Source organism: Cyprinodon variegatus, unplaced genomic scaffold (genome assembly GCF_000732505.1).
Source record: "Cyprinodon variegatus isolate N-32 unplaced genomic scaffold, C_variegatus-1.0 Scaffold293, whole genome shotgun sequence".
Lineage (NCBI taxonomy): Eukaryota > Metazoa > Chordata > Actinopteri > Cyprinodontiformes > Cyprinodontidae > Cyprinodon > Cyprinodon variegatus.
In genome coordinates, this window is record NW_015150746.1 from 380,181 (window position 1) to 404,708 (window position 24,528).

At 37.2% G+C, this 24,528-nt stretch overlaps 2 protein-coding genes across 4 annotated transcripts in view; one reads left to right on the forward strand and one right to left on the reverse strand.

Annotated features, from left to right (window-relative positions):
• Window positions 1-3,308, forward strand: part of grip2 (glutamate receptor interacting protein 2) — a 40,142-nt gene extending 36,834 nt beyond the window's left edge. For all 3 annotated transcript variants that reach the window (XM_015383712.1, XM_015383714.1, XM_015383713.1), the window contains exon 24: window positions 1,778-3,308. In XM_015383712.1, coding sequence (XP_015239198.1) covers window positions 1,778-1,975 — 198 coding nt within the window. In that variant the 3' untranslated portion in view covers window positions 1,976-3,308. The remainder of the gene's footprint in view (window positions 1-1,777) is intronic.
• A 3,108-nt stretch (window positions 3,309-6,416) lies between these two features.
• On the reverse strand, window positions 6,417-23,643 carry slc6a6 (solute carrier family 6 (neurotransmitter transporter), member 6). The gene is made up of 14 exons (XM_015383751.1): window positions 23,465-23,643; window positions 21,655-21,884; window positions 21,425-21,559; window positions 18,278-18,512; window positions 17,640-17,772; window positions 17,042-17,176; window positions 15,822-15,925; window positions 15,556-15,680; window positions 13,317-13,429; window positions 12,246-12,383; window positions 10,613-10,715; window positions 9,159-9,259; window positions 8,882-9,052; window positions 6,417-7,953 (listed from the first exon to the last, which is right to left on the reverse strand). Exons 1-14 carry the CDS (start codon window positions 23,473-23,475, stop codon window positions 7,798-7,800), a joined length of 1,890 nt encoding a protein of 629 aa, XP_015239237.1. The 5' UTR covers window positions 23,476-23,643; the 3' UTR covers window positions 6,417-7,797.
• Window positions 23,644-24,528: the final 885 nt, after the last annotated feature.

The window sequence follows — 24,528 nt, forward strand, 5'->3', positions numbered from 1 at the left end:
AGTAAAGTAAAAATATCAGAAAAATCTACTTGAGTACAGTAACGAAGTTTTTGTACTTCGTTACTTCCCATCTCTGATTATGAGGATAAAGTTGTAACGTGTCGAGAATAAAGTCATGATAGAACACAGACATCAGATTATTTGTCCTTTCAAAAAAGAAATCCTCAATGTCTAAGCACCAAACAGCAATCTGAGCTCCATTTGTAAACATTCATTTGATGCTGATGGGTTATAAGGTTTGGTATTTCCTTCTTTGTGAAACCGATATCAAAGTATAGCTCCACACAATTCTCAAGTCCTCATTTCAATGCAGGGATAACGGTGCAAGCATTTTCATTAAATAACATTGACTTTATTCTGGTATTAAGACTAACCTTGTAATGTAACAATTTTAATTGTAATATTATGAGAAAAGTTGTACGTTGGTATCGTAATATGAGTTTAATCCACTACGATATTCTCATATTAGTCTGTCAAAAACATTCTCTTTAGTCTGGCTCTGATACTTTGTCGTAAATATTTGTTTTGTTGCGTAATAACTGAGCTAATAACTTAGATTCGTTAGGTCTAGTTTTTAAAGGGAATTGTATCATGTGACTCCTCCAGAGACTGATCCGACCCTCTCTAATTACATGTGAGTTTTTGGGAAGGGGAGCCACAACAGAGCATCACAATGCCCCCTGTGGCTTGAAAATTCATTTAAGCTTTCCTAAATTAAGCTGTGACATATTCAGTGTTGTTGTTCAATGTTCCTGTTAAATTCCTTGTTTTTTTTTTTTTTTTTTATCAATCAATTTAGCATGATGAATGCTAAATGCATCTGTTCCCACACAAACTGTAATGCACTCAATGCTGCTCTACTAAAAAAACAAATTACACAGAAGGAAAAAAACAATATACAAAACAAAGTTACATATTGATTTTTTTCTAAGGAGCCACTCGGATCAATGTTGAATATTTTGACAAATTTTCAGCATGTGGTCATCTTAAATAAGGTGTCATCAAATCTTGGCTTTGGAGGTAGAAAGTTGCATCATAAGTCGGTAAACGATGAGCAAAGATGACTTATTGCCAATTTACTAAGATAAGGGTACAAAATTTTTACTGTTAATGTTCAGGACTTCAGAAACATTGAAGGTTAAATATGTTACTGGTTAATTTTCTAGTCTCTGGTGCTGATTTAAGCAATTTTGGGTTGAAAATGTGCTGATGTAAGCTTAGCAGCTCTACTGTAGTGACATCCCCACATTTGATCATCATGACATGGTTAACCATATTATCAATGTTTTTACAACTGGGGTTTTTGGCTACTTCTGTATACAATGGGATCTACCGTACAATAGATCATAGGTACTTTGGCTATTAGCAGCACAGAAAAAAAAAAGCATTATGTAAACTTTACAAATATAGCTTTATGTTAACTACTAGTGGCTATATAATACTGTGTGATCTGATATCTAATATATACCGGTACCCAATTGCCCCATGTTGTAATCTGAAGTCTGTGTTAGTGCGGAAGACTGACTTTACCGTATTAAATACAGACTTCTTAGGTCTGTATTTGTACAGGGATTTTTTTCAAGAGCCAACTTGAAAATTTTAACATTGGAGTGAAGTCAGACAGCATACATTAAGTAACTATATGTTATTTATAATACTTGTATGTTATAAATACAAGTCACATCTTGACAAGGTAGTTCTAATATGTTAGAAACTGCAGGTTTTAGTGGAATAAATAAATGGTACTGAATGTTAATTGGTAGCTGTGTTCTTCCAGGTGAACCGTGTGAGGACCCGGGACTTGGACTGCTGTCTCACTGTCCCTCTAATTATGGAGGCCGGAGACTGTTTGGATCTGGTCATTAGCAGGAATCCACTGGCAGTGGCCTATGCGGAGCTGCCCAACGACTGTGACGGCCCCTCAAGCTCGTTTCTGTGCTTTGCCAACTACGGGAGCAACAGCATTGCCCTGTGAACACAGAGACGGATGAAGAACACAGCACGGCTGGCTGGGAATTCACGCATGCATCACACGTGGTTTATTTTGTCACATTGTAGCTGTCAAACCTTCACGCTCGTGTTTTTCACAGAGGAACAACCGTTCTTTTGCCTCAGGGCATCTCTTTGTTAACATTACACGAAAGCTTTTATTTATTGCTGCGTTCAGATTATCTGCTCTGTGGAGACAAAGGTTTCAGAACAGAGCTCCCACCCCCTCACCAGAGGCAGAACCACATGGAGGGTTATATAACAGAGGAGTCATAGCTTCTGACGGGGGGCCAGGACATCAACGCACATGTCTTCACTCTGCAAAACCACATGATGTGCACACTCACTGCCTAAAATTTAATTTTTAATTAGGCCTTGTTTTACCATTGTTTTTCTTTCCATTTTTCACAAAGGATGCACCTGTTTATTAACAGATTCTCTTACAGAGATTGCATGTTGATGGATCCTAAGATCAAAGAAGATTGCACTTATTTTAGCCATGAGTTGGCTCACTACCTTTGTTTCCATTCTCTAACCTGGACTGGCTAAAGGGCGGATGGTGCCCTGAAATAGTCTGAGCTCGCCCCGATACCTGCCAACAACAATGCCGCAAACATTTCGTTCTCTATGTTTACAACACTTGATTCATGATTATTTTGTCACCTGTGTTTCAGAGACACTTTTCATATGCGTGGGTGAATTTTTTTCGATGTTCACTTTTTTTTTTTTTTTTGAGTGTTTATCACGTTTAAAAACTAAATTACGTTTGCACAGTTTAAAACACAGCTTCTGCATGTTTTTCAGTTTTTTTATTTCAATGTTCACGACTTTTCTGAATAAGCTGCTCTTTCTAACACAAAACTCTAAGGATACAAAGTGTGTACAAATTAACATTTTCTATTTGCTTAGAACTATGTGAGTGCTTTTTTTTTTTTCAATAACACTGTTCTCGATGTTTTTTTCCTTTTTCTAATGAACGTACTGGTCTGAAAATGGATTACAATAAGTCTGTGTCAGCTGATGTGAATATGTTACTGTCCTATTTGTAGCAGCCTTGGAGCCAAATTATTATAGTTGGGTTGTAACCTTCACTTTTTTTTTTTTTTTGAATTTGCTCCATATCTAGACCACTTTTTAAAGTCTTTTAATGTAAAAGAAAGCTTTTACAGTAAAAGACACTGATGTCTAATGTCTTGTTGTTTGGATCAAATGTTTTCAGGATCTTCCAAGAAAGCTGAGATACTGAATGTGTTTCTGTACTCACTTTTTAAGTCGTCTGTCAATTTGTGAAGTTATTAAAATTTTTATTTAGTGAGTAATGCCATTTTTTTTATTGCAATAAAGTTATAAGGTTACCTGTCCAGTCTTTTGTGACCCATTTATTTGGGAAGGTTGTGCCAAATCTGTTGTCTTTTCAAAAATATATGAATTTGTTTTATTTAATCCCCACGGCAATTTACAAGGAAAAATTGGGTTGATTCAGGTCTATGCATGAATGCAATTAGTTAATTCGGATCAATCGTTTGCATTTTATTTTTTTTCCCTCTGGTGGGCCTGTAACATCACCAATAATAGCGCAAAACAGGCTTTAATTGACTGACTCAGTTTTTTCATGTGACCGCAGCAGAGCAATCTGAAGTTGGAGGGCTGATGTATTGAACCAGCATGGAGGTCAATCCTAAGCACATTCCCATTATATTGCAACTCAAATGGCCAACCTGATACTATTTGGAAAGGCAAAACAAATATACCCAATGGCAACACATTCTTAAATAATTTACAGCAGTCTGTGATCATCTCAGTCTGCTTGATATTTCAAATTTGCTGCACTAGCGCTGCTAATTTGCAAAGTAGGCTGACATGAAAGGGAGTATGTGAGAGGCACGCGGCAAAGTACCACAGGCTGGATTTGAACCTGGGTCAGCAACGGGGACTAAGGCCTCTTTACAGTTGTCTTAGGAAGGGTGCCTTTTCCAGACAGCATGTTTCAGCTCATTCCAAAGATGTCGAATAGGATTTAGGTCAGGGTTCATTGAAGGCCACTTCAGAATAATCTAATGTTTTCTTCTTAGGGACTCTTTGGTGTTTTGGGTCTAAATCGTGTTGTGAGACCCGCGACTGAGGCCAAGCTAACACTGTGCAGCACATTTTTCTTTAGATTCTCTTGATAGTCTTGATACTTCATTGAATTCTGCAGAGATGCCAGTTAAAGCAAAGCAGTCCCAGAGTACAACAGAGCCTCCTCCATGTTTCACAGTAGGGACAGTGTTATTTTCTTGATATGCTTAATTTTTCTGTTCGTGAACATAGAACTGATGTTCCTTGGCAAAAGTTACAATTTTTGTCTCATCTGTACATAGAATTTTCTCTCAAGAGCATTGTGGATTATCAGCATTTAGTTTGGCAAATTCCAGTCTGGCTTTTTAATTATTTGTTTTCAAACATGGTGCCCTCTTTTGTCCTCTCCACTTTGGCTCAATGACAGAGGGTGCAATCTGAAACGGATGTTCCTTGGGCTTAAAGTTCACCCTTAATCTCTTTGGGGTTTCTCTGGGCTCTTTTGTTACCATTCATATAATCCGGCTCTTTAAATTCATCAATTTTCCTGCTGCTGCCTCATCCTGGGAGGTTGGCTACAGTCCCATGGATCTTAAATTTCTGAATAATTTGTGCAACTCTCGTCAAGAAATAGCAAATTGTTGGGAGATTATCTTATACCCTATAGCAAATACTTTTAGCCTGCTTGTAATTTTCTTATCTCAAAAGTCAATTCTTTCCTTTTCTGTGTCTGGTCCGTGTCAAATGTGGTACATATTTTCCAGGGGTACCAAAATTTTTTTCTCTTGCTGTTTTTTGTTTTCCAAGGACTAAGAAATTACATATAGCTACAATCCTAAATTAAAAGCTTAGCTTTTTGCACTGTAAACATAAAAATGTATTTCCATGATCACGGAAAAATGTTTTCACCTGTGTAAGCTGGATTTTAAAACTACTCATTAAGGGTTGGCTTGAGCAAAACCTGCGATCAGCATCCCTCTTTCTTCAGTAGTTTCACAACCAAATGAAAGAATGTGTTATTTTCAAGGCCAAAAACTTGCTCTCCATCAGTCCACAGTGTGACGCAACTCTGGGTCATAACCTACATAATGTCTTCAATGCATTATGCCTAAGGTTGACAGCCAATGTTAAAAACAGTGGTTCATTTAAACAACAATTTCTTTACATAATTTAATGTGCTTTTCAGGAGACTAGAAACAAAGGTAAACAAATGCATCACAGACCAAAAAAAGCACGGGATGTTCTTTGATATTTATGTAGCAAACTAATGTTTAAAAGAAAGGTGTCTGCACATCTCAGGTTTCTAGGGATTTTGTTCCTGCAGATTGAGGTCTATAGAGACTAAAGACTGTCTTCTCTTTCTTCTGATCCTGGAAGTGCTGGATGAGCAGATCTCTTATGACTTGATGGCCTGCATATTTTGGACCTGACAACAAAAATTTATTTAGATCTATCTCAGAGTATTTAAAAATAAAATCAATGCTTTGATAAATGAGAGCCAATACAGTGACAGACTGGTGTAATATGATCACTTTCTCTGGTATTAGAGAACTTGTAAAATCATTCTGGATGAGTTTAGCGATCTAACTGGTTTCAAGCTCAGTTTTTTTCCAACCGAAGCAAATTACGTGCATGCACAAGTTGTCCTATGTTTGTTTTCATGACAAGCCCTGTATTGACGATAGCACTAGGCTGATGTATTTCCTGACAGATTCAAACACCAAGGTTGTTCTTCACTTTTGTTTTTTTTAGCCTACTTTAGAACTGATTTCTAACCATACCGTTTCTGGTAGTTTCCATGCATTAAGCTGGAGACATTTCTCACCAGTCCGCTCATTTGTTTTATGGGTCAACCAACAGTCAGTAATTAAGAGTGGCTATGTAATGGCAGAAATGTTTATTGTGTATTTAATGTGTATTCAAAGCAAAAATATTGCTGTATTAAATAATCAGTGCTAGGTTGAGCATGCCAATATGTTGATTTAAAGTGGCCCAAGTATGGAGGTTGATTTAAAGTGGCCCAAGTATGGAGCCTTGAAAAACAATTCATGTGATCTTTGTCCATGCAGAAACATAGACCAATGACACAAAGTAGTCCTGGTCTGTCAAGTAGAATTGGATTAAATTTAGCAGAGCAACTGAGAACCTAGTCCAGTTTACCAGTCTGTCAATCGATACTTTATCAACAGTGGTGTCAAACGCAGCACCGATCTCTGGCAAGACTAACACAGAGGTTTTAGATCCTAGACTGTTGAAAAATAAACCAAAGTAGTCTGCCTTAGATGACACATTTTAAAACCATGTGCATTTGTATACTCTTTGAAAAATCTATAATAAAAAGAACAAACCTCACACAAAATCAATCCAAGGAAAAGAGGTTTATTTTATCCATATAGACATGATGCAATAACCATCTTAAAGGGGATAACTTTGAGACAAAAAATGCTTTGGTACATTTGAGTTTCCAAGTAGAAAAGCAGCAAGATAATGCAATGGCTCCTGCACATAGTTCAGGAGGGCATTTTTAATTTTTTAAGTTTTGTATACAGCTGCATGACCCAATCAATAAAAAATGTGTATTTTTCAATGGGCAAATAATCCAGTGACTTTATAATTTGTTATTGCATACTGATGTGTAGCAAAGGCTTAAGATAGCTGTCTATACTGCGGATACTCATTTCTGAAGAATCTGTGATGTTATTTAGGTGATGCACAGTGTAAAACTGTCATAAAAAAGGCATATGTGAATTATTAACAGTTTAAATTCTAAAACACAAACAAGGACATCGATACAGATTTTACATAGAAAGAACCTGCAATTGAAATCAGCAAAATTGAGATAAATGTCAGATAGCTTAGGATAAAAGTACCATAACAAAATGGTCTCCTCAGAGATCTTACTAATTATTAAAATCATAGATTTGAAATGCAGCAGTCCTACTCTGTCCCTTCATTGTTTTAGCAGGGAGTAACTAGTTGCACTGTGTCAAGGTTAACAATATCAAAAAGTTAAAAGATAAAAACATTTCCTCTCAAATAAGAGCAAATACTACATTAAAGGTGATATGACATAAAGTGCAAAGAGAGGCTCCATAAATGCACTGGGGCAGACAATATAAGTAGTCACAGAGGCAGGATACAAGTACTCTTAAACGCCTCTTCCCTTTTCTCCTTACTTTCTTAACTCTTTCTCTCTTTTTTTTTTTAGAAAATGTGGATTAGAGTTTTGTCATGTTGGATCTTTGAGAATGAGCCAAGGCATTGTTTACCTTGTACTGAAGAAATAACGGTATAGATGCCATATTTTCCACAATATGATCTGAACAATTAAACTCATTTTGTTGGAAAAATTCAATGTGAATGTTTTCAGTATTTTTTGGTTAATCATCCACTTTGTTATTGAATTGAGAAGTGAGTTATTTCCTGTCTCTTCCTCGAATGCGTTAAATTCCTCATCTCCTCAGAATTAAAGAAATGTAGTAAACATTGAACAGGTTCTATTTAAAAATACTGCCTTAACTGAGATCAGTGCCAACTACAGCGACATTTGCAACATCAACAATATCAGTAGAGTAAAAAAAATTACGAGAAAAAAAAATTACAACAATAAAATATATCTCTCTTAATATAAATCAAACTGTAGTTTTTCTAATATGAATATATTGGACAATGTAAACCTACACTTATCAAAGTTAGCAAAATATAATAACACAGTAAGCACATCAATCTTATTCCTCTCACAGAGAGCGCTCACATCGTTGTTTCTACAACGGTGTGGGTGGGCTTGATCAAGCCATTGTTCCCGTTTGGGTCCAGAGGCTGTGTCAACTCGCTGATCTTCAAATTGTACTCTTTCGGGCGAGAGCTCACGCCTGACTTTGCCGGGGCCGCCACTGCCTTGATTCTCTGTTTTGGGAAAGGAGATGAGACATTAGGCTAATGATCATCAGAAAGGGCTCCTTCAGGGCTTAAAGGGACAGTTTCTGAATTTAGAACGTCAAATGTTTTTGGAAACAGAAACATGAGACATAAACACTGAACAAGAAAATTTTGTTGACAGATAAAATAACAGAAGTATCCCAAAGGATCAGTATAAGGTTAGTTCTAATAGTGTATTGTGACTTTAGGCCCATATCGCTTGTTTAAATACAGCTGGTTTTGTTTCAAAACCAAAGAGTCAGAGAGGTCAAATGTGTTGGTTAGATACACTTAGAAACCCTTCGAGTAAACAGTGACTTGAAGTCACGTTTTTATTTATTTTTTTTATTAAGAAAGTTATTTTGGAAGTTTAAAAACAGAAAATAAAGTAATTATGTTCGCTTGAGTACAAAAAGTATATATATATATATATATATGTGAATATATANTATATATATATATATATATATATATGTGAATATATACTAATGAGTATAGAGAAATGTTGTTTTTTTTGGAGAAAAAAAACAAACATTAGAGATGCCATTAAGATCTCCCAGGATAGGATGGGCCATAAATCAAATTTATTTTTAAACGGCAATTGACAAAATTCGAGTTGCATCTAAGACAAAACATTATCTTGGAATAAAAAATAAAAAATAAAATATTTAAAACTTTCTCTGTTGTATTAGTGTTTATAACTTTGTTTTTTATATCCTTAAAGAGGGTTCATAATTTCCACTGTACAGACTTTCAATTATTGCAATAAAATGAATTGTCAAAACTGGAAATCATTTTAAAACTTTAAGGGTGTTCCGGGATAGCCTTTTGAGTGAAGTTGGAAGAAAGTTTAAAAGAACTAATAGTGCGACGGTATTTGCATTATCTTTCCTTTAGAGGCTCCGTGTACACTCACCTCTATCAGAGGTCCCTCAGACTGCAGGATTTTGATGACCATCACCATGGGGATGCAAATCATGGAAGCCAGAGCCAAACACCAGCCCAGGCCAATGGCCCATTCAGGATATTCGTACACCTTGTTATAGGTCAGTGGTTTATACTTTACCAGGGAGAAAACAAAGCAGCCCTAAGATAGAAAAAAACATGCAGTGCATTAAGCAGTAGCTCTTTAGCCTCTTGTCAACATCTGTGCTTCCATGTGGTTCTAATATCAGAATATTTGTCTTCCTTACCATGCAGAGGACAGGAGTGATGATGGTCCAGCTCCATTTCATCCATGGGTTTGGTCTGTATCCAATCATATCCTCGACTGCATCATAGAAATTATCAGCTCCTGTGCAAGAAAATGAAAAGAAAAGAATCCATAAGCATACAATATTTGTCCACTAAAAGATATACCATCCTACATTTCTGAGTATTATTTCTGATCACAGAGTGACCTCCATAAACACATGCTGAGATTAGCACCATTATGAGCCCTTATCTGTGCTGTTTACTATAAACCATAACATATTTTTTCCACTGGGTCATGTGCTCAATATGTAGGCTACAAACAGTCATGGGATTGTCTCAGACTGTTACTGTTTTTTTTTTCCTCTTGCTGTGTTTTTATTGTAGGTATTTAGTAATCTAAGATAACCTTGTAGGTATTGCTTGTTGCTTATTGTCATTCAAAATTTGATACATGTGGTTAATAGTTTGAGTTTGATTTTTATTTTATTTGTACATTTTCATAAAATTATATTTTATATGGATGATATCTGCTATCAGTAATCAACAAAGCTGGACATGGCAGTGGTGCAGGGGTCAGTCATGCAACCGATGTACTGAGGCTTTGGTCCTTGACATTGCTATCACTGGGTCTGGCATGATGACCTTTGCCACATGCCTTCCCCCTCTACTCATTTCCTATCTACCTATTGTCAAAACTAAAGTCCATTTATCCCTAAAAATGTTCTTAAAAACCAATGTACTACACAATTGTTCCTGCATTTGTTGAAGACAAAAGTTTAACGCAATACTAGCCTCTGATAAACAAAATAGGAATATTTTTGTCATAGATTAATTATTCATATAGATCATTTTTATCAGTTGTTGTATTAGTCTGTTAAATCTTATCTTAAAAAAGGGTAAAGTCATAATTTATTTAACACAATTACTTGACACTAAAACTGTGGCATTAATGGTAAACTTTAAAGACAGAAGCATAATCTTTCCTTTGTAAATGTTACTAATTTATTCGGTTTAGTATTTTCTTAGGTTTTGTATTATCTCCTGTATTTTTATATTATTTTAATATACTGTGCAAAACTGTTTGGATTGGATATTGTTAGTAAAAAAACAAACATTTTTTCCTCATTTTTTTGTCTTTCTTTCATTCATTCACTTATTCCTATAACAACAGCATTCTTATTCCAACAGAGATGTTCGTTTTGTGACTGAAGATTTTGTTTTCGTCAACCGTTGTTAGAAGCAATCCAGTGAGGGGAAACTCAAAAAGGATAACCCCAATCTAAAAGGGGTCCAACTTTTTCTCTCATTTCCCCTGCTCTGTTAATCTTATTTATTGCAGACATGTAAAACTCCCTCCACCTTTGTTTGTCTTTCTGGAGCTCCTTCCGGGCTTCTTATCCAACTCCTGTGAATCATTACATAAAGAGCTGGGGATATAGTCATTCCCACTTACCATAAACCCAAGCTACGGCAATGCATTCGAAGAATGCAACCCACAAAAGGCACACACCACTGGCTGCGTAGTAGTCAAAGAGCTGGAACACATACATGCCACCCTAGAAAAGATAAAAGGTAGCATTAATTAGCTCCTTGATAAGTGTAACAAGGCAATGAGTCACAGAGACAGAAAGGGATGTAAAACTATATGTGTGTGCTCCCGTTTTAGAGTAAGAGTAAGGACCAGTTTCAGTTTTCAACTTCTGAAGCGGGGGGATTGTTACAAAGTGAGGACATTTTGACCAATCTTAACACGCTGTTTAGCTACTGGTTATGTTTACGCCTAAGGTGTCGGCTGGATTAGGTGGGCACTGGTAACGGTTAGGTTCAGGGTCATTTCTAAGGCTAGGGAAAAGAAAGAGTTGAAAATGACTAAAAATCAATAGAAGTCACTGGGAGTCAACACATGGTCCTCACTACATATAGCAAGATGAAAGACAGTGTATGTGTGTGTGTGGCTATGTTGTGGGGACAATTTCCCAGGGATATGCTATGAGGAAAGGTTCTCTTCTTGGGGTGGGGGTTAGGTTAAGGACTGGGTATGAATTGAGTACATTGTAGGCTTAGGGTTAGGTATGTGTTAGTAGATGTTAGGTTTAGGGTAAGGGTCTGTGTTAGGCAATAGAAGTGAGTGGGAAATAAATGGAAGTCAGTTGGAAGTCCTAACAAGGATAGTGTAACAAAACATGTTTGTGTGTGTTTGTGGTGGTGGGGGTGGGGGCGGTTGAAAGAAGGGCGCACAAGAACTTTGGCACCCAATCAATAAAGGGAGAGTTAAACAGTTGCTGGGATGTCATTGGAGCCTCATAAACCAGCACATGGAAAACGGCTTTCCAGATTTTTCCATTCGCTCATATAGTTTGTGGATCATCAACAAAGTAGGAAATCATATTTGAATGCAACAGTGTAGCAATAAAATAATAAAAATAAGATTATCAATACAAATATACATAGACTATACAGTACATGTTCTAAGTGAACCTTAGATGTTTACAAGATTTTTGTTCCAAAGTCAAGTTTGGTCTCAAGTGTGAAATATGTTCATATCTTATTTCCTATAGAAGTACAATTTATTCTTAATGTTGAGGTTATGAATGAATCAAAGTATTTGCTCTTTATTTTCTCTTTCAATTAACTGCTATTAAATTTCATGAGATATGATTTATTTCTTTAATTAATAGCACCAGTTGTTTTCCTCACTCTGAGTCAGAGGATACAAAGGACCATGGATACAATCATAAACTAAATATAAATGTTAACTATGTTTTGTTGAAGAGTAAGCATGCTCTATAATGATGAGATTAAACATATTGAACTGCAGCCTTCCTTCACTCCTAATTCCAAGAGAAATAGAGAGAAAATGATATCAAGAATCTTAGTCTTGAGTTCTTAAAGCATGTGTCTGATTCAAATCTTAAAGCTTTGGATGTAAGTTAAGACTTGAACCTTTAAAGCATCTGCCTAAGTTAAGTTTGGAGGGTTTTTTTAACACAAGTCTAAGAAAAATAGAAAGTCTTTGATTTCAAGAGTTAAGCTGCACAAAAGCCCAAGTCCAAACGACAAATCATATTCTTTCAGATTAGACTTACTTTTGTTACCATTGCGAGTCCCAGGAGATAGCTCATTAGACACATGCCTGCGATGAAGATCTCTCTGCGGTAACCCTTTCTCAGAACTGATGGATAGAGGTCTACAATGGATGTGATCTGCCCTTCTACTTCGACAAACTGTGAGGGGAAAAAAGTTCTCAGTGACTATATAAAAACACCTATTAAAGAAACAAAGCTGTCTTTTTTGAGCTGTTATGACAGTTTAAAACATATCTAAACCATTTTGCACTCCAGGTCTGCTAGATTGAGGCCTCACATTCTTAGACCAATGTCAGCTACCTTTATGGCTACCTTCATAACCCATTTACCACCTTTTAATCCGGGTATGATTAAAACATAAATCTTTCAGTGTAAAACTGAAAGCCAAAACTATAAACAGTGGCATGTAAAAATAATACACACCATTCAGGATCCACCCTTTAAACAGTCACATACAAATGCCCAGTGAGCCCAATTCCCATATGGAAATAACTTAACTTGCATGAGCATTTACATGTACTCAAATTTAGAGCCTAGGTCTGATGTAGCTCTTGGCTGAGATGGGTAGCTGGCCATGTGTGAGACTGACTTAGTACAGGAGTAGAATTACACTTGGAGGCAGGAAATGTGATACAGCTTGAGAAGCCCTCTGGTGCGCATTTGTGTTTTGTCAACTTAGATTATCTTGTCCTACTCATCCTTCAGCTTGCGTATGAAAGGTGTAAGGCTTGGGCGTTTGTCATCCAAATTAACTTTCTGACAATTAGGTGGGTTGGAAAGATTTACAGGTTTGTAAAAATTACACACACGTGTAAATATTTTGTGACACATCACGGCGTTAATGCTGTTTCAATTCTCCCGCAGTGAAGTTGAGCAAGGGATTGAAATGCATTTGTTGGAGCACCGGATATCTGAAACCTGAGCATGTTAAATATGAATCAGAGATTCTCTGCATGAGATTTACAAATCAGTCTGAGATGACCCATTGGATGGCATCGGGGTATGGATTAAACTGTGGATTTCAGACCAGTTAACATAATTATTCTACTTATTGACTGTAAACACACTGACCTGGCTGTCAAGGCCCAGCAGAAGCAGCATGATGAAGAAGAGGATAGCCCACAGTGTTGGCAGCGGCATCATAGACACAGCCTTAGGGTAGGCAATGAAGGCCAAGCCAGGACCTGGAAGGAGAACAAAGAGGGGAGGGGGGGAAGGGGGGGAAAACTTGGTTAATACTTCTGTCCATTTGATTGGACAAAAACAAAGGTCTAATAAGTCTTACAAATGCTGTAACTACAAATATATAATATGGCAACACCTTTTGGTATTCAGCATTTTTAAAGTAAAAAATGAAGATTAAATGATATACAAGATACCACAGAGCTTGCAGGGTCACTTCATGTTTAAATTGTTCCATATGGGTTAATGTACATTAGCAAATCAGTGGAGCATTTAATGCCCTTTACATTCTGTATAGCCTACAACACTCACATTATGCAACAATTTTCTTATGTATACTGATTTCTAACAACTTAAGCAAAGAAAATACAGACATGTAGCGTTCTATGTGGGTTAACATTTCTATGAATAATCTTCCCTTTCTCAGGGTCACAGCACTACTACTCAGTCTTAGCATTAGCTCATAGCCATTGCATTTGATAACTGACATTTGCTACACCTCATGTTGGTACTTACTGTGAACAATGGGAATAACATGAATCTGAAATAACACAACTTAAATAGGCCACTTCAACAGGATATTGTGTTAAAAGCATCAGATACAGAGTCAGCAATTGAACCTCATTTGAACAGACAAGCAAAAAGCACATAAGGTTGCTTCTATCAATCATTTTGTTCATGTGCTTTGATGTGAAGATTACTATGGAACCACAGAATGATATTTATTACTGGCAAAATTTAGATGAATCCCAACAGCATTGTATTTATAAGTAAACACAATCAAACATTCCTTAAAACATTTCCTTTAAATTTCATGTACTGTGCCTTGCAAAAGTACTTGCACTCCTTTACTTTTTCACAGTTTGTCTAATAACAGCCACAAACTTCAACGTATTTAATTGGGATTTTTAACACAAAGTGGTGTATAATTTTGAGTTTTTGCTTGTTTTTTTAAGGCTTTTTTAAATCAATGTATTTGCTTTTTAAAATAAAACTCTGAAAAGGTTAGAAGTTCATTTGTATTCAGCTTCCTTTCGTCTATGCTTTTTAGAATGCTGTTTGGCAGCAATTCCAACAAAACAATTTTCTACATGCCAAACAGGTTTTTATATGCTTTGCATATGAAGACTGAAATTTCTTCCAAATAGCCTAAGGTTAGTTAGACTGAATGACAACATCTGTAGCCATTAATTTCCACTTTTCCTTTGCCAAAAAAAGAAAATAATCACCTCTAACTCCTACCCCCTTCCAGGTGAACATCCACCCAAGTCCAAAGCAGCTTTTAAAATCTTACCCTCCAGAATTGTACTATTTATAGCTTCATTATAGCCTCAATTTATGTAGTCAAAAGTCTAAATTATGTGTAGAATATAAATCCATCATCTAGAGTCTGAGACGTCTTTTGTAGGTAAAAATTGTTGAAAACCGTGCATCCATTTCCATACACTCCCATTTTATCTTGGTCTGTCAAATAAAATACCAATAAAATGCATTAAAATTTGAAGGTGTAATGTCACAAATTGTGAAAGGCTATTTGGAGTATTAATAGTTTTGCAAGGCAATGTAGTAAATACAGGACAACAGCAAAAGATCCAGTGGCATCCACCTCATTAGATCCAAAGCATGTTAGAAGAAATAGGTTTACATGGCAGTGCTGCTGGTCCAAAATGATCAACCTCAGAGTGCAAGTTCCCATGTACAGTCAGATTCATTCAGTACACAGCCAATCTTCTTAGCAGTGTCCACTGGTCAGAAGAACATGGAGCTACTAAACTGCACGTGCAGGATTATTGTGAGACAAACTGTAGATGGAGCTCCTTATTGCAGCAGTTCATTGTGTAGCTTTAACACACAGCGGTTGATCAATGCGAAGTAGTTTGTTCTCAGTAAATGGGGGACAAGCCTTTTTTTTTTCAACTTTGAGGGCTTTATTCAAGGAGTGTGCAATTGCCGATACCTGTACTTTCGAGCGCTATTGTATCCGAAACTTTGGCAAAACACTATGGACTACTGTTTTTTTTTTTCTCCTATAAATTTGCCAAAGAATTTAACATTTCCAATTGTCTTTTGTCGTTCTTTAGGCAGCAGCGCCCACCATCACTGCTGCCATCACCTTGGACCCTCGTACCTGACTCTGCCACATCGGCAATGTCCACCCCTTGCTCTTGTGCCATGAAGCCCAGGACGGAAAATATTGCGAAGCCAGACACAAAACTGGTACCGCTGTTGAGGCCTCCCAGCAGCAAACAGTCCCTATGTCACACATATGTCATGGAGGTTGTTAATGAACACAGGTGGAACCGAAGTTCCTATTTTCTTTTCACGCAAGCGTCTCTGACAGAGTGTTGCTGTCACTATTACAGTTCCGCTCCTCCCTGCAAAAACCCAGCTCACCTATAGCAGTTGTATCTGTACTTATTGTAGCTCCCCAGTGACGTCATGGCACCCAGGCAGATTGCATAGGAAAAAAAGATTTGGGTTCCTGCATCGATCCACACCTGTTGGAAGATAGAGGTATGTCACTGATGCAATGAACATTTATAATGTGGTCTTATCAGATATCCAATTATGATTTTAGAACTCTAATTAAAAAAAAAATTAAGGAAGTCTGGATTTCTACTTAGAAATTCCAAATTCATCACCATAATCCTTATTCAGATTCAATAAAACTGATGTGCATAGAACATTTGGAATGTTACTGGGAAAAATACTTCCTATATTCTGATGTAGGCCTGAACTGTACAATCACTTTGAATATTTACAGTTTGAATGGACAGAATAAAAAAAGGGAAAACAACTTTTTGCCTGATGTTGCTAATGACAAATATTCTGGTCACAGAGTACAGCTACTTTTCCCTTTTCCTCTAACCTCCATTAACTCTACTCATTTGGGATTTTCCTTCTCACATCTGAAATCAGACCTTGTAAGAGAATCAAATACAGCATAATTGCAAAACATTTGGCAATTGACTATCCAAATATTAGAGTTGTTTAGATTTTTTCCTTGCATACCTGATTGGTTTTTAGCTAAATACCCCATATGTACCCAAACTCTTTACTTTCTTTTATTCTGCTTTTACTTAAGTTCTATTTTATAGTTTAATTTATACAAAGCACATTGAATGGTCTTTGTGTTGAATTAAGCTATATAAATAAGCACTAGATATTTCAGTTCTTTGAATAGTTCAACAATCAGAACTCAAATCATTTGGGTCTATGAACACACCAATTAGCAATATTTTGTTTGATGAACTAAGTTTACTTAGAAATGGATAAAAATTAATATTTTTGTAAAAATATAGAAAATGTTTTCCAGGCTCTTTATCTTTCATACTACTAATTTAATTTTAAAGAATTTTAAAATGTTTGTTTCAGTTTTATTTTTTAACCTGTATATGCCACTACATGTCTGTTTGGGGCATTTCTCATAGCTGTTTTCTTCAGTATTTTTCTTTTTTTTTTTTTCTATTCTGTGTGCCAAGAGAAGAGCAGAGACTTTGTGGAAAATATTTCATTACGTACAAATTCATCTTCTAATTTCCTTTTCAGTAGAAAAGTTGGAACACTTTCTTTATACATTTTCCCAATTATAAAGGAATGTCTTTTGATCCTACCTCTGGATCCTGGAGACGGGTCAAGTCAGGGTAAAGATAAAACTTTATGCCCTCAGCTGCTCCAGGCAGGGTCACACCACGTACCAGCAGAATGATTAGCATCACAAATGGGAAAGTAGCTGTGACGTACACCACCTAGATAGGATGGAGAATGTTGCTTAAAAATTTCAAAAACAATAAAAAAAACATTTAATATACAGTGAAGGAAACAACTGTAAGCTTAAATGAAATGTACCCTTCCTTAACTTTACAGTCAAACAACATGCTGTACAATGCAATAGGGAAATCAGAGGTGCAAACAGCTTTAAATAGAGTTAATCATTTTCTTTCTCTCCTAAATGGCCCATTTTCCCTGACGGATTCAAAGATGCTTCAAAGCAGTAACACACATTTGTTTACACTCCACAGCATGAATGATAAGGAAGTTGTTTTCAGGAAAACCAAAGGCTTGATGTCTCATTGATCCTAAGTCCCTGCAAGTTGCCTTTATCCAAGCAACAGTGTTTTTTTCACTGGCGAGGGAACAAAACAAAAGACCAAATAGCATCCAGGCAACACAATACCTACAGGATGTGTGCCTACTTGCATCAGCACTCACTTTCCCTGTGGACTTGACCCCTTTCCAGATGCAGAAGAAGCAGATAACCCACACTGCCAGGAGACACAGGGCTAAGTCCCATTTGAGAGGCCCAATGTCCTCAATGCCGGTGGAGAGACTGAGGACGTTGCGTCTGCAGAGCAAATGAGTGCAGGACACGTTAACAGCAATGCAGAAGATTTGACACAACAGGTGTTATCTTTAAAAAACACTCAAGTATGTGGGTTAACTATGGAGCAATATCACGAGAAGCTTATTAAAAGTACAGGGAAGCATATTAAACAAACACATGCCCAGATCTTCTTGTGTTGCTCAGCCGCTCTGGCACAGGAAACAGAGTTTAAAAGTTTTTAAAGTTGGAGAATGAACCAGATTAAGAGGTGTAAGGAAGTAGATGTAAAAAGTAATTATTTCTCTGTAGATTAGTTTTATTTGCCTTCATATTTAACATCATTTAAGGTAAAATTGATACTCAATGGCTGAAAACTGAAATTATTACAAAACTGTATTGTGCAAGAATTGAGCCTATTCAAACAGGTTTACGCAACAAAGATAAAGAGGTAGTGTTATGTCAATTTTTTCTCATGCATGTGTGTATTTGTCTGTGTGAGCTGGCCATGCTGTCGGTAAATACTCACTCCCAGAACTCTGTGACTGGGGAGGTGAAGTTAGTAATATTAGCTGCCAGCCAGAGGGTCTTGTTCTTGCGGATTGTGTCCTCAACACAGTATTCTGTGTTCCACGGCTGCTTGCATTTCGCCCATGGAAGCTCGGGCTGAAAGCACTGAAAGAGGTAGTAGAGTCCCCAGGCCAAGATCACGATGTAGTAGACGTTGAGAAGAGACACAATCACGATGGAAGCGTAGCCGATACCTGCAAGATATTTAAAATATTTCTTAATTGAATACCTTAAAAAAACTACAGTTTAAATCTGCATTTTAAAGCAGTTTTCAAGCTCCTTAATACTAATATAAATACACTCCAGGTCATATTGGGGAGAAATTAGATAAACGCCTTCTGGTTTTCAGTGATCCAGCGTGTTTAACTGTGAGTCACTCATGGACAATGATAGTGATGGCATTGATCAAAATGCAAAAATTTAAAAAGCATAATTTTCTGTGGTTTTATTTTCGTAAGCAGCTGTCTTTTCTAAGAAGTTACCTGAATATCTTTCTTGAACTAAAGCGGACTTCACACCTCCTGCAGTGTTATCTGAGTAGTTTTCAATGATTTTGCAGTAATAGACATGACACCTCTCTAAACAAGCATCAGTGAAACCAGAAGGTCTGGGCTAAGCTTTATTTAAACTCCAGCAGCTGGCTATAATGGCTAACAAAAAACTGGGGGAAATGTCCCAAGCTGGAATGGACTTTCAACTGTAGCCCTTGGTGTATTTCTGTTATTTTTAGATGACTTTGCTTCGAACCTGAACACCAGACCCCCACCTCCCCGTACTCTTCCACCACTCCGGAGTATTTTTAAACTTATCATCTCCGTCAGCCCCACACCCACCTCCTCATTTCCACATGCCGATTGCCAACTGACGAGCATGTTAGTGCTGGTGCAGGTGTGCCTGCACTTGACTTTGTCTGGAGGACGTGTGGGAAAATTGCTGGATTCTATGAATGGTTAGTACAGTAAACACCTTAAACAAATGACTGCTTACTTAAGCTTGAGCTCCTTTATTTTCCAGGCAAATCCTTCTTTCAGCCAACTGGTTAGCATGGTGAGGGGCAACTCTACATTCTTCTCTAGATGTGTTTCCATCAAAGTTTCTGTAGACTAATTTAAAGACTCTCATTAGAAGAGCTTGATGGAAAAGGCTCAATTAGAATCAACCGACTAAATATCACTTGAGGGTTTTTGTAACTTCTTCGAAAACTATATGCGCTAAACTGGAGATGGAAACATATTTGTTGCAAAGGTTCTGACATAACAGACCCGAATTCATGCATTAGACAGCTAGAATTGGCACTGTTACCTCCCATACAGAGATGATATGACAAAGCATGTACAACTTGCCCATGCAGCATACCTCTGGATTCCTGATCTGCAGTCCAGTCTAGTTTGCTACCTCTACTTCCTGCTTATTACAGCCAAGAATAGATATTGGGTGATGAAATTACAGTTTGCATCGCCTGGTTAATTTGCTCCAGTGGATGGGATGATGCTTTTTTCTTTCCACATTTTGAAATTTTGCTTAAAATTCACATGAGAAATGCAATGAAATGGCTTCTGTTTAAAATAGCTGAAGGAAATTATCCTTTGCTGACATTAAAGGGCCCATATCATGCAAAATTCATAGCTCTCAACTATGTTACAATGCTGCTGTATTACATCATCAAAATGGTGTGAAAAGTAGGATTTTGCTTAATTCACGCATGCCTGAGCAATCCTCATTAATTCTGCCTTCCCTGTCCTGGAAAACAAGCGGCCATGACCGGTGTACATAGAGCTGTCGTTACCCACCCCCTCCAGGAAGCATCTACTGCCTGCCTGATAAAAACCACATCGACTTTCTCCCATTGGCAAGCAGTGATATGTAGAAGACCATGTTCATTTCTAGTCTAAGTTTAGATAAAGTGGCATCCAAGCTGCACAATAAAGGCTACTGTTCTTTTTTAAGGTAGTCATTAAAATTTATTTTTTCAGCTGCAAGAGGTTTTGAACTCTGTTTATCTTTCCTAAAGAGGAGCCTAAAGGGGTGTGATAAGGCAGTGTCATGAAAAGGGCGGCAACCATATAGGAAGGCAGGTCTCATTCTTGTGGGTAAGAAAAAACACCTAATGTTTAAGAACAAGCTGTTTTTTGTTTGTTTTTTTTACTGCCGAAGGCATTATTTCGTCATATGACTAATTGACTTTGGAAGGCTTGAAAAAACATGATATAGAATTTTTAAAAGGACTTTGAAGTTTTAAAGGAACGTGAAGATTTTATTATTTCTTATCGTTGTTTTCAAACCCGTAACTTCTTTGATTTATCTCAATACCAGCACAAACAACTTCAGGATTTTCAGAAGCTATGATCTCCCACAAGATAAAAACAAGTCAATTTACCCTCCAAAAATTGAAGGACGAACTTCTGTCTTTTGGCTATTAAAGGTTCCGTGGTTGGTCTCTTTGTTTAGGAATAAGTAATATACTAAAATTACTTTAATACAAAAATCCTTTTAAAACATCTCCCCGAAAAGGAAATGAAAGTCATGGTTTGCTTGACTGATCTTTTTCAGAACATCTTTTAAACATGTTGATACCCAGGTAGACATCATTTAAAAGGTCATCTCCCAACCTTAATTTAACAGACATAAGACAAAACGCGTTATTTTTACTGTCTGTTCAAATAAAAATATATCTAAAGTCTGCAAAGACATCACATTTAAATATGTGTCAAAAAGGTGTTTTAGGACTCACTGCTCCCTTAACATGCATGAATATTGAGTTGAATGAAAAAAAATAACCATAATAGTTTATATTCATTCAGCTCAAGCATATTGCATTTAGACAGATTTCTACATGCTCCTACCAAGTGAAAACATTTACAGTCTAAGCTAAACCCATGTAGGGTCCACATAAACATGTTGGCTAAGGAATTGTTGGTAAACAATGTTTCTTAACCATTGACCAAAATAAGGTGACTAGGCCAGTCAAACTGTGCTTTGCAATGAAGGAAATCACACATTGTTCACATGATGAGTGTTTAGAGACAGGATGGAAATCAGGACACAATTCTAATATGGACAAATATTGTCTGTTCTTTAGGTGAAGATGTGTTTGTTTATGACTAACCAGTGAAGATAGGACAGAGCTTGGCCCAGCATGTGATCCCTCCTTCAGAGGTGTACTGACCGAGTGCCACCTCTAGGAAAAAAACAGGCAGGCCACCTCCGATAAGGAAGATGAAGTAGGGGATGAGGAATGCACCTAGAAAAAAAATGGCAGGGGAGTAATGTCTACATCAGCATTTTCTTGCCTAGTTACAATTTTTTATATTACTTTTTGATTTTTTTTGTACCTACCTCCACCGTTTTTATAACAAAGATAAGGAAAGCGCCACACGTTTCCTAATCCAACAAAGCCTCCGGCCACGGACAAGACAAAGTCGAGCTTACTGGCCCACTTCTCCCTCTGAGGAACCTTTCCTTCAGCCTCATCCTCAGGTCGGGTGCCAGGGCTCTTCCCAGGTGAAGGTTTGAGGGTGTCCTTATGGAAGTCTTTTAGACATTTGATTTTTTCTTTTGATGCCATGCTGATGGAAAATAACAGAAAAACATATGAGGCAGCGAGGCAACGAAAGGAGACACAGAGGTGAGAAGGATAACATCGGACAGGGAGCAGCATTAAGGCAGATAATACTGTTTGCTGACTGCCCTACAGCGTGCTGTGTGAGCACATGGGATACAGAGAAATGCCGGTAATCTCTCTAATCTGGGAAACTGTATGGAGGTCATTCAGACTGAACATTAAGGAGTTTGAGGAGAAACATAAGAGAAATAAGGAAAATATGTTCAGTTATGTACCACAAATGACACCATAACAAATACCAAACAGCAGCATCAAATTTTTTCCTAGAACAATAGCCAAGATATTCATGTTGGTACACATTGTGGTCGGAGTTTTCCAAAGAATATGCTTCTGAGGAGGAGGGGTTATTGTGACTAAAGGAAAAGGAAGGGCATGCCTTTCAGATCTAAGCAGAACCTAAAGGAAAAATGTCTTCTGCCCGCTATGTCTTAGATGTATGTAGGTCAAATTTAAGGTGTCAAATAATCCTCCCACATTAGCAAATCAGTGGGTTTCAGGAAGCCACTACAGCTTAAGTTTACTTTGGTGTTTACACTGTAAACCGCCTTTCCAAGAAAGACAAGCTTCGCTATTTCTGACCATGGTGTTTGATTTTCGCACATGAACCTGATCACAGAAAAGAAACCATTAAAAGTGAGCCAAAATACAAAATAAAGTTAAGTTTCAACATTACTGAACAATAATAAGAATGTTAAGAGCTGAGGTTTCTTATAAAAAAAACCCTGATGTAGGAGCAACTTCCTTCTCTTTTTTCACAAATGGAGAAGTAAGTGCTTCCTCTTAACTCCATGTTTGCACCAAATGAATGTCAAAACAGGAGGCTTAGACAACAGAAAATACGCAGCAAAAAAGCAAACAGAGCGAGGACCTAACAATGTACTAAGGACAAACTGAAGTTGGATGTGAGTATTACAAACAGATTCATCATCGGCTTCAAAAGAAAAGTATCCCCCCTCCAATGAATGGATACTTTGACCAGAACCCAACTCTCACATTCCCACTGAGAACCATGAACCTCCTTGGTTAATTGGCACTGTGTTGCTCACTGTGTCCTATCATTTCAGGGATTTCTCCCCTTCTGTTGTGCATGACAAGTCAACTCGAACTGCTTTGCATTCTCAAACCTGCTTATGTAACTGGATCAGATCTCGCACACTCTGTTTCTCATCCTGTTTGCCTTCCTTCTTATCCTTTCTTCTCCTTTTCCTCTAACTTGCTCAGTGTATTCGCCTCCACCTGCCTGCCTGCCATTTGGAAACTGTCATTGGGGACATAGTGACTCAACCCATATTTATTTAAAAGATATTTAGGGTTTTTAATGTAGAAAGAACAAAAGATGTAATAAATGTAAAGTCTCTCTTTCAATCACGTTTTTTCAACCAATAGGAAAACAAACAATGGAATGTGCTCACAAATAGTACCATAAATATAATCAAACTGCTTTTAATTTTACCACTTATAATCTATGCAAACATGAACATTTCTCACTGAAAACATGCAAAGTCAAACAATGTGAAAACTTACATTTCCTTCATGGCTGAGACTATGTATAGTGATCCTCTCTCTCAGCTGTCACCATTCCTCTGTACTGAATGCCTTTATGCACACACGGGTCACAAGAAGCAGAGCTGACAGCATGGCCCGCCCCTTGGCTAAAGACAATTAAATCCAAAGTAGAGATTGGACGCAGCCTCACTGTGACAGTCAACCCAGGTACCAACGTAGGAGACTGTAAATTTCCACTACTCCCTGCCCACTAACACACACACAGACCAGGGTTGTGTTGTGGAGTCAGAATGAGTGAATGTCTCTCTCACACACACACACACACACACACCAACACACACACACTTCGTATTCATGTTGAAGACACAGAGGACATTTAAGAGAAGAAGGACTGTTTAGCCCTTTTACTGTGGGTGGGCTTTCATCTGTTATCCGCTGTTAAAAAGAAGAGATGTCATATACATTTTTATATCTTCTATACATTTCTTAACAAACAGAAATAGAAATACAAAACTATTACATCTGCTGTGGCCTTTCTTTCTCTGGGAAAATCTATATAAATGCCGATTTGTTCTACCCTATCCTTGCTCTTACGCCATGTGTTATCTAGGAAATACTGTATAAACAAGAACTCTAACAGCTTATAACAAAGCCTAATAAGGTCATGTGTCCTCTCTGCATGTTCAACTTACAATTGCTGTGTAAAGGCTGTTGGCATGCGGCAGTCAGTTAACAGCTGGGAGATTCCTCTGCAGGACTGGCAAGGTTAAACAGGAAGCATAAAAAAACAGCGGAAACTAAAGCTCAAAAGTATCGAAAACAAGACACTCTTATAGGATCTGATGTTTTGCTGTAATGAAATTGTGCTGTGAAACAGTGTTTACCATCTTAATCCAAATGTAATACTTCTGATCATCCAGGAGAAATTAATACAAGAGACATTACCTAAATATAAAGAAAAATGCAGTTTTATAAGGACAAATTGTTGCTTTAGGGATAAAAGCTGAAAAAGTACGGTAGCTGTATTTACTATGGTTTTCAACCTCTTAAGCAGGAAACATCTTAAAACATGAATTAGGCAT

Bases quoted from the DNA above. Each gene is read 5' to 3' on its own strand.
- slc6a6 (XM_015383751.1), bottom strand. The intron at 18,513-21,424 runs GTTAGTCATAAA...AATATCTTGCAG, and splicing joins GCTCTGTCCTATCTTCACTG to GTATCGGCTACGCTTCCATC. The intron at 15,926-17,041 runs GTAGGATCAAAA...ATCTTCCAACAG, and splicing joins CCCGTCTCCAGGATCCAGAG to GTGTGGATCGATGCAGGAAC.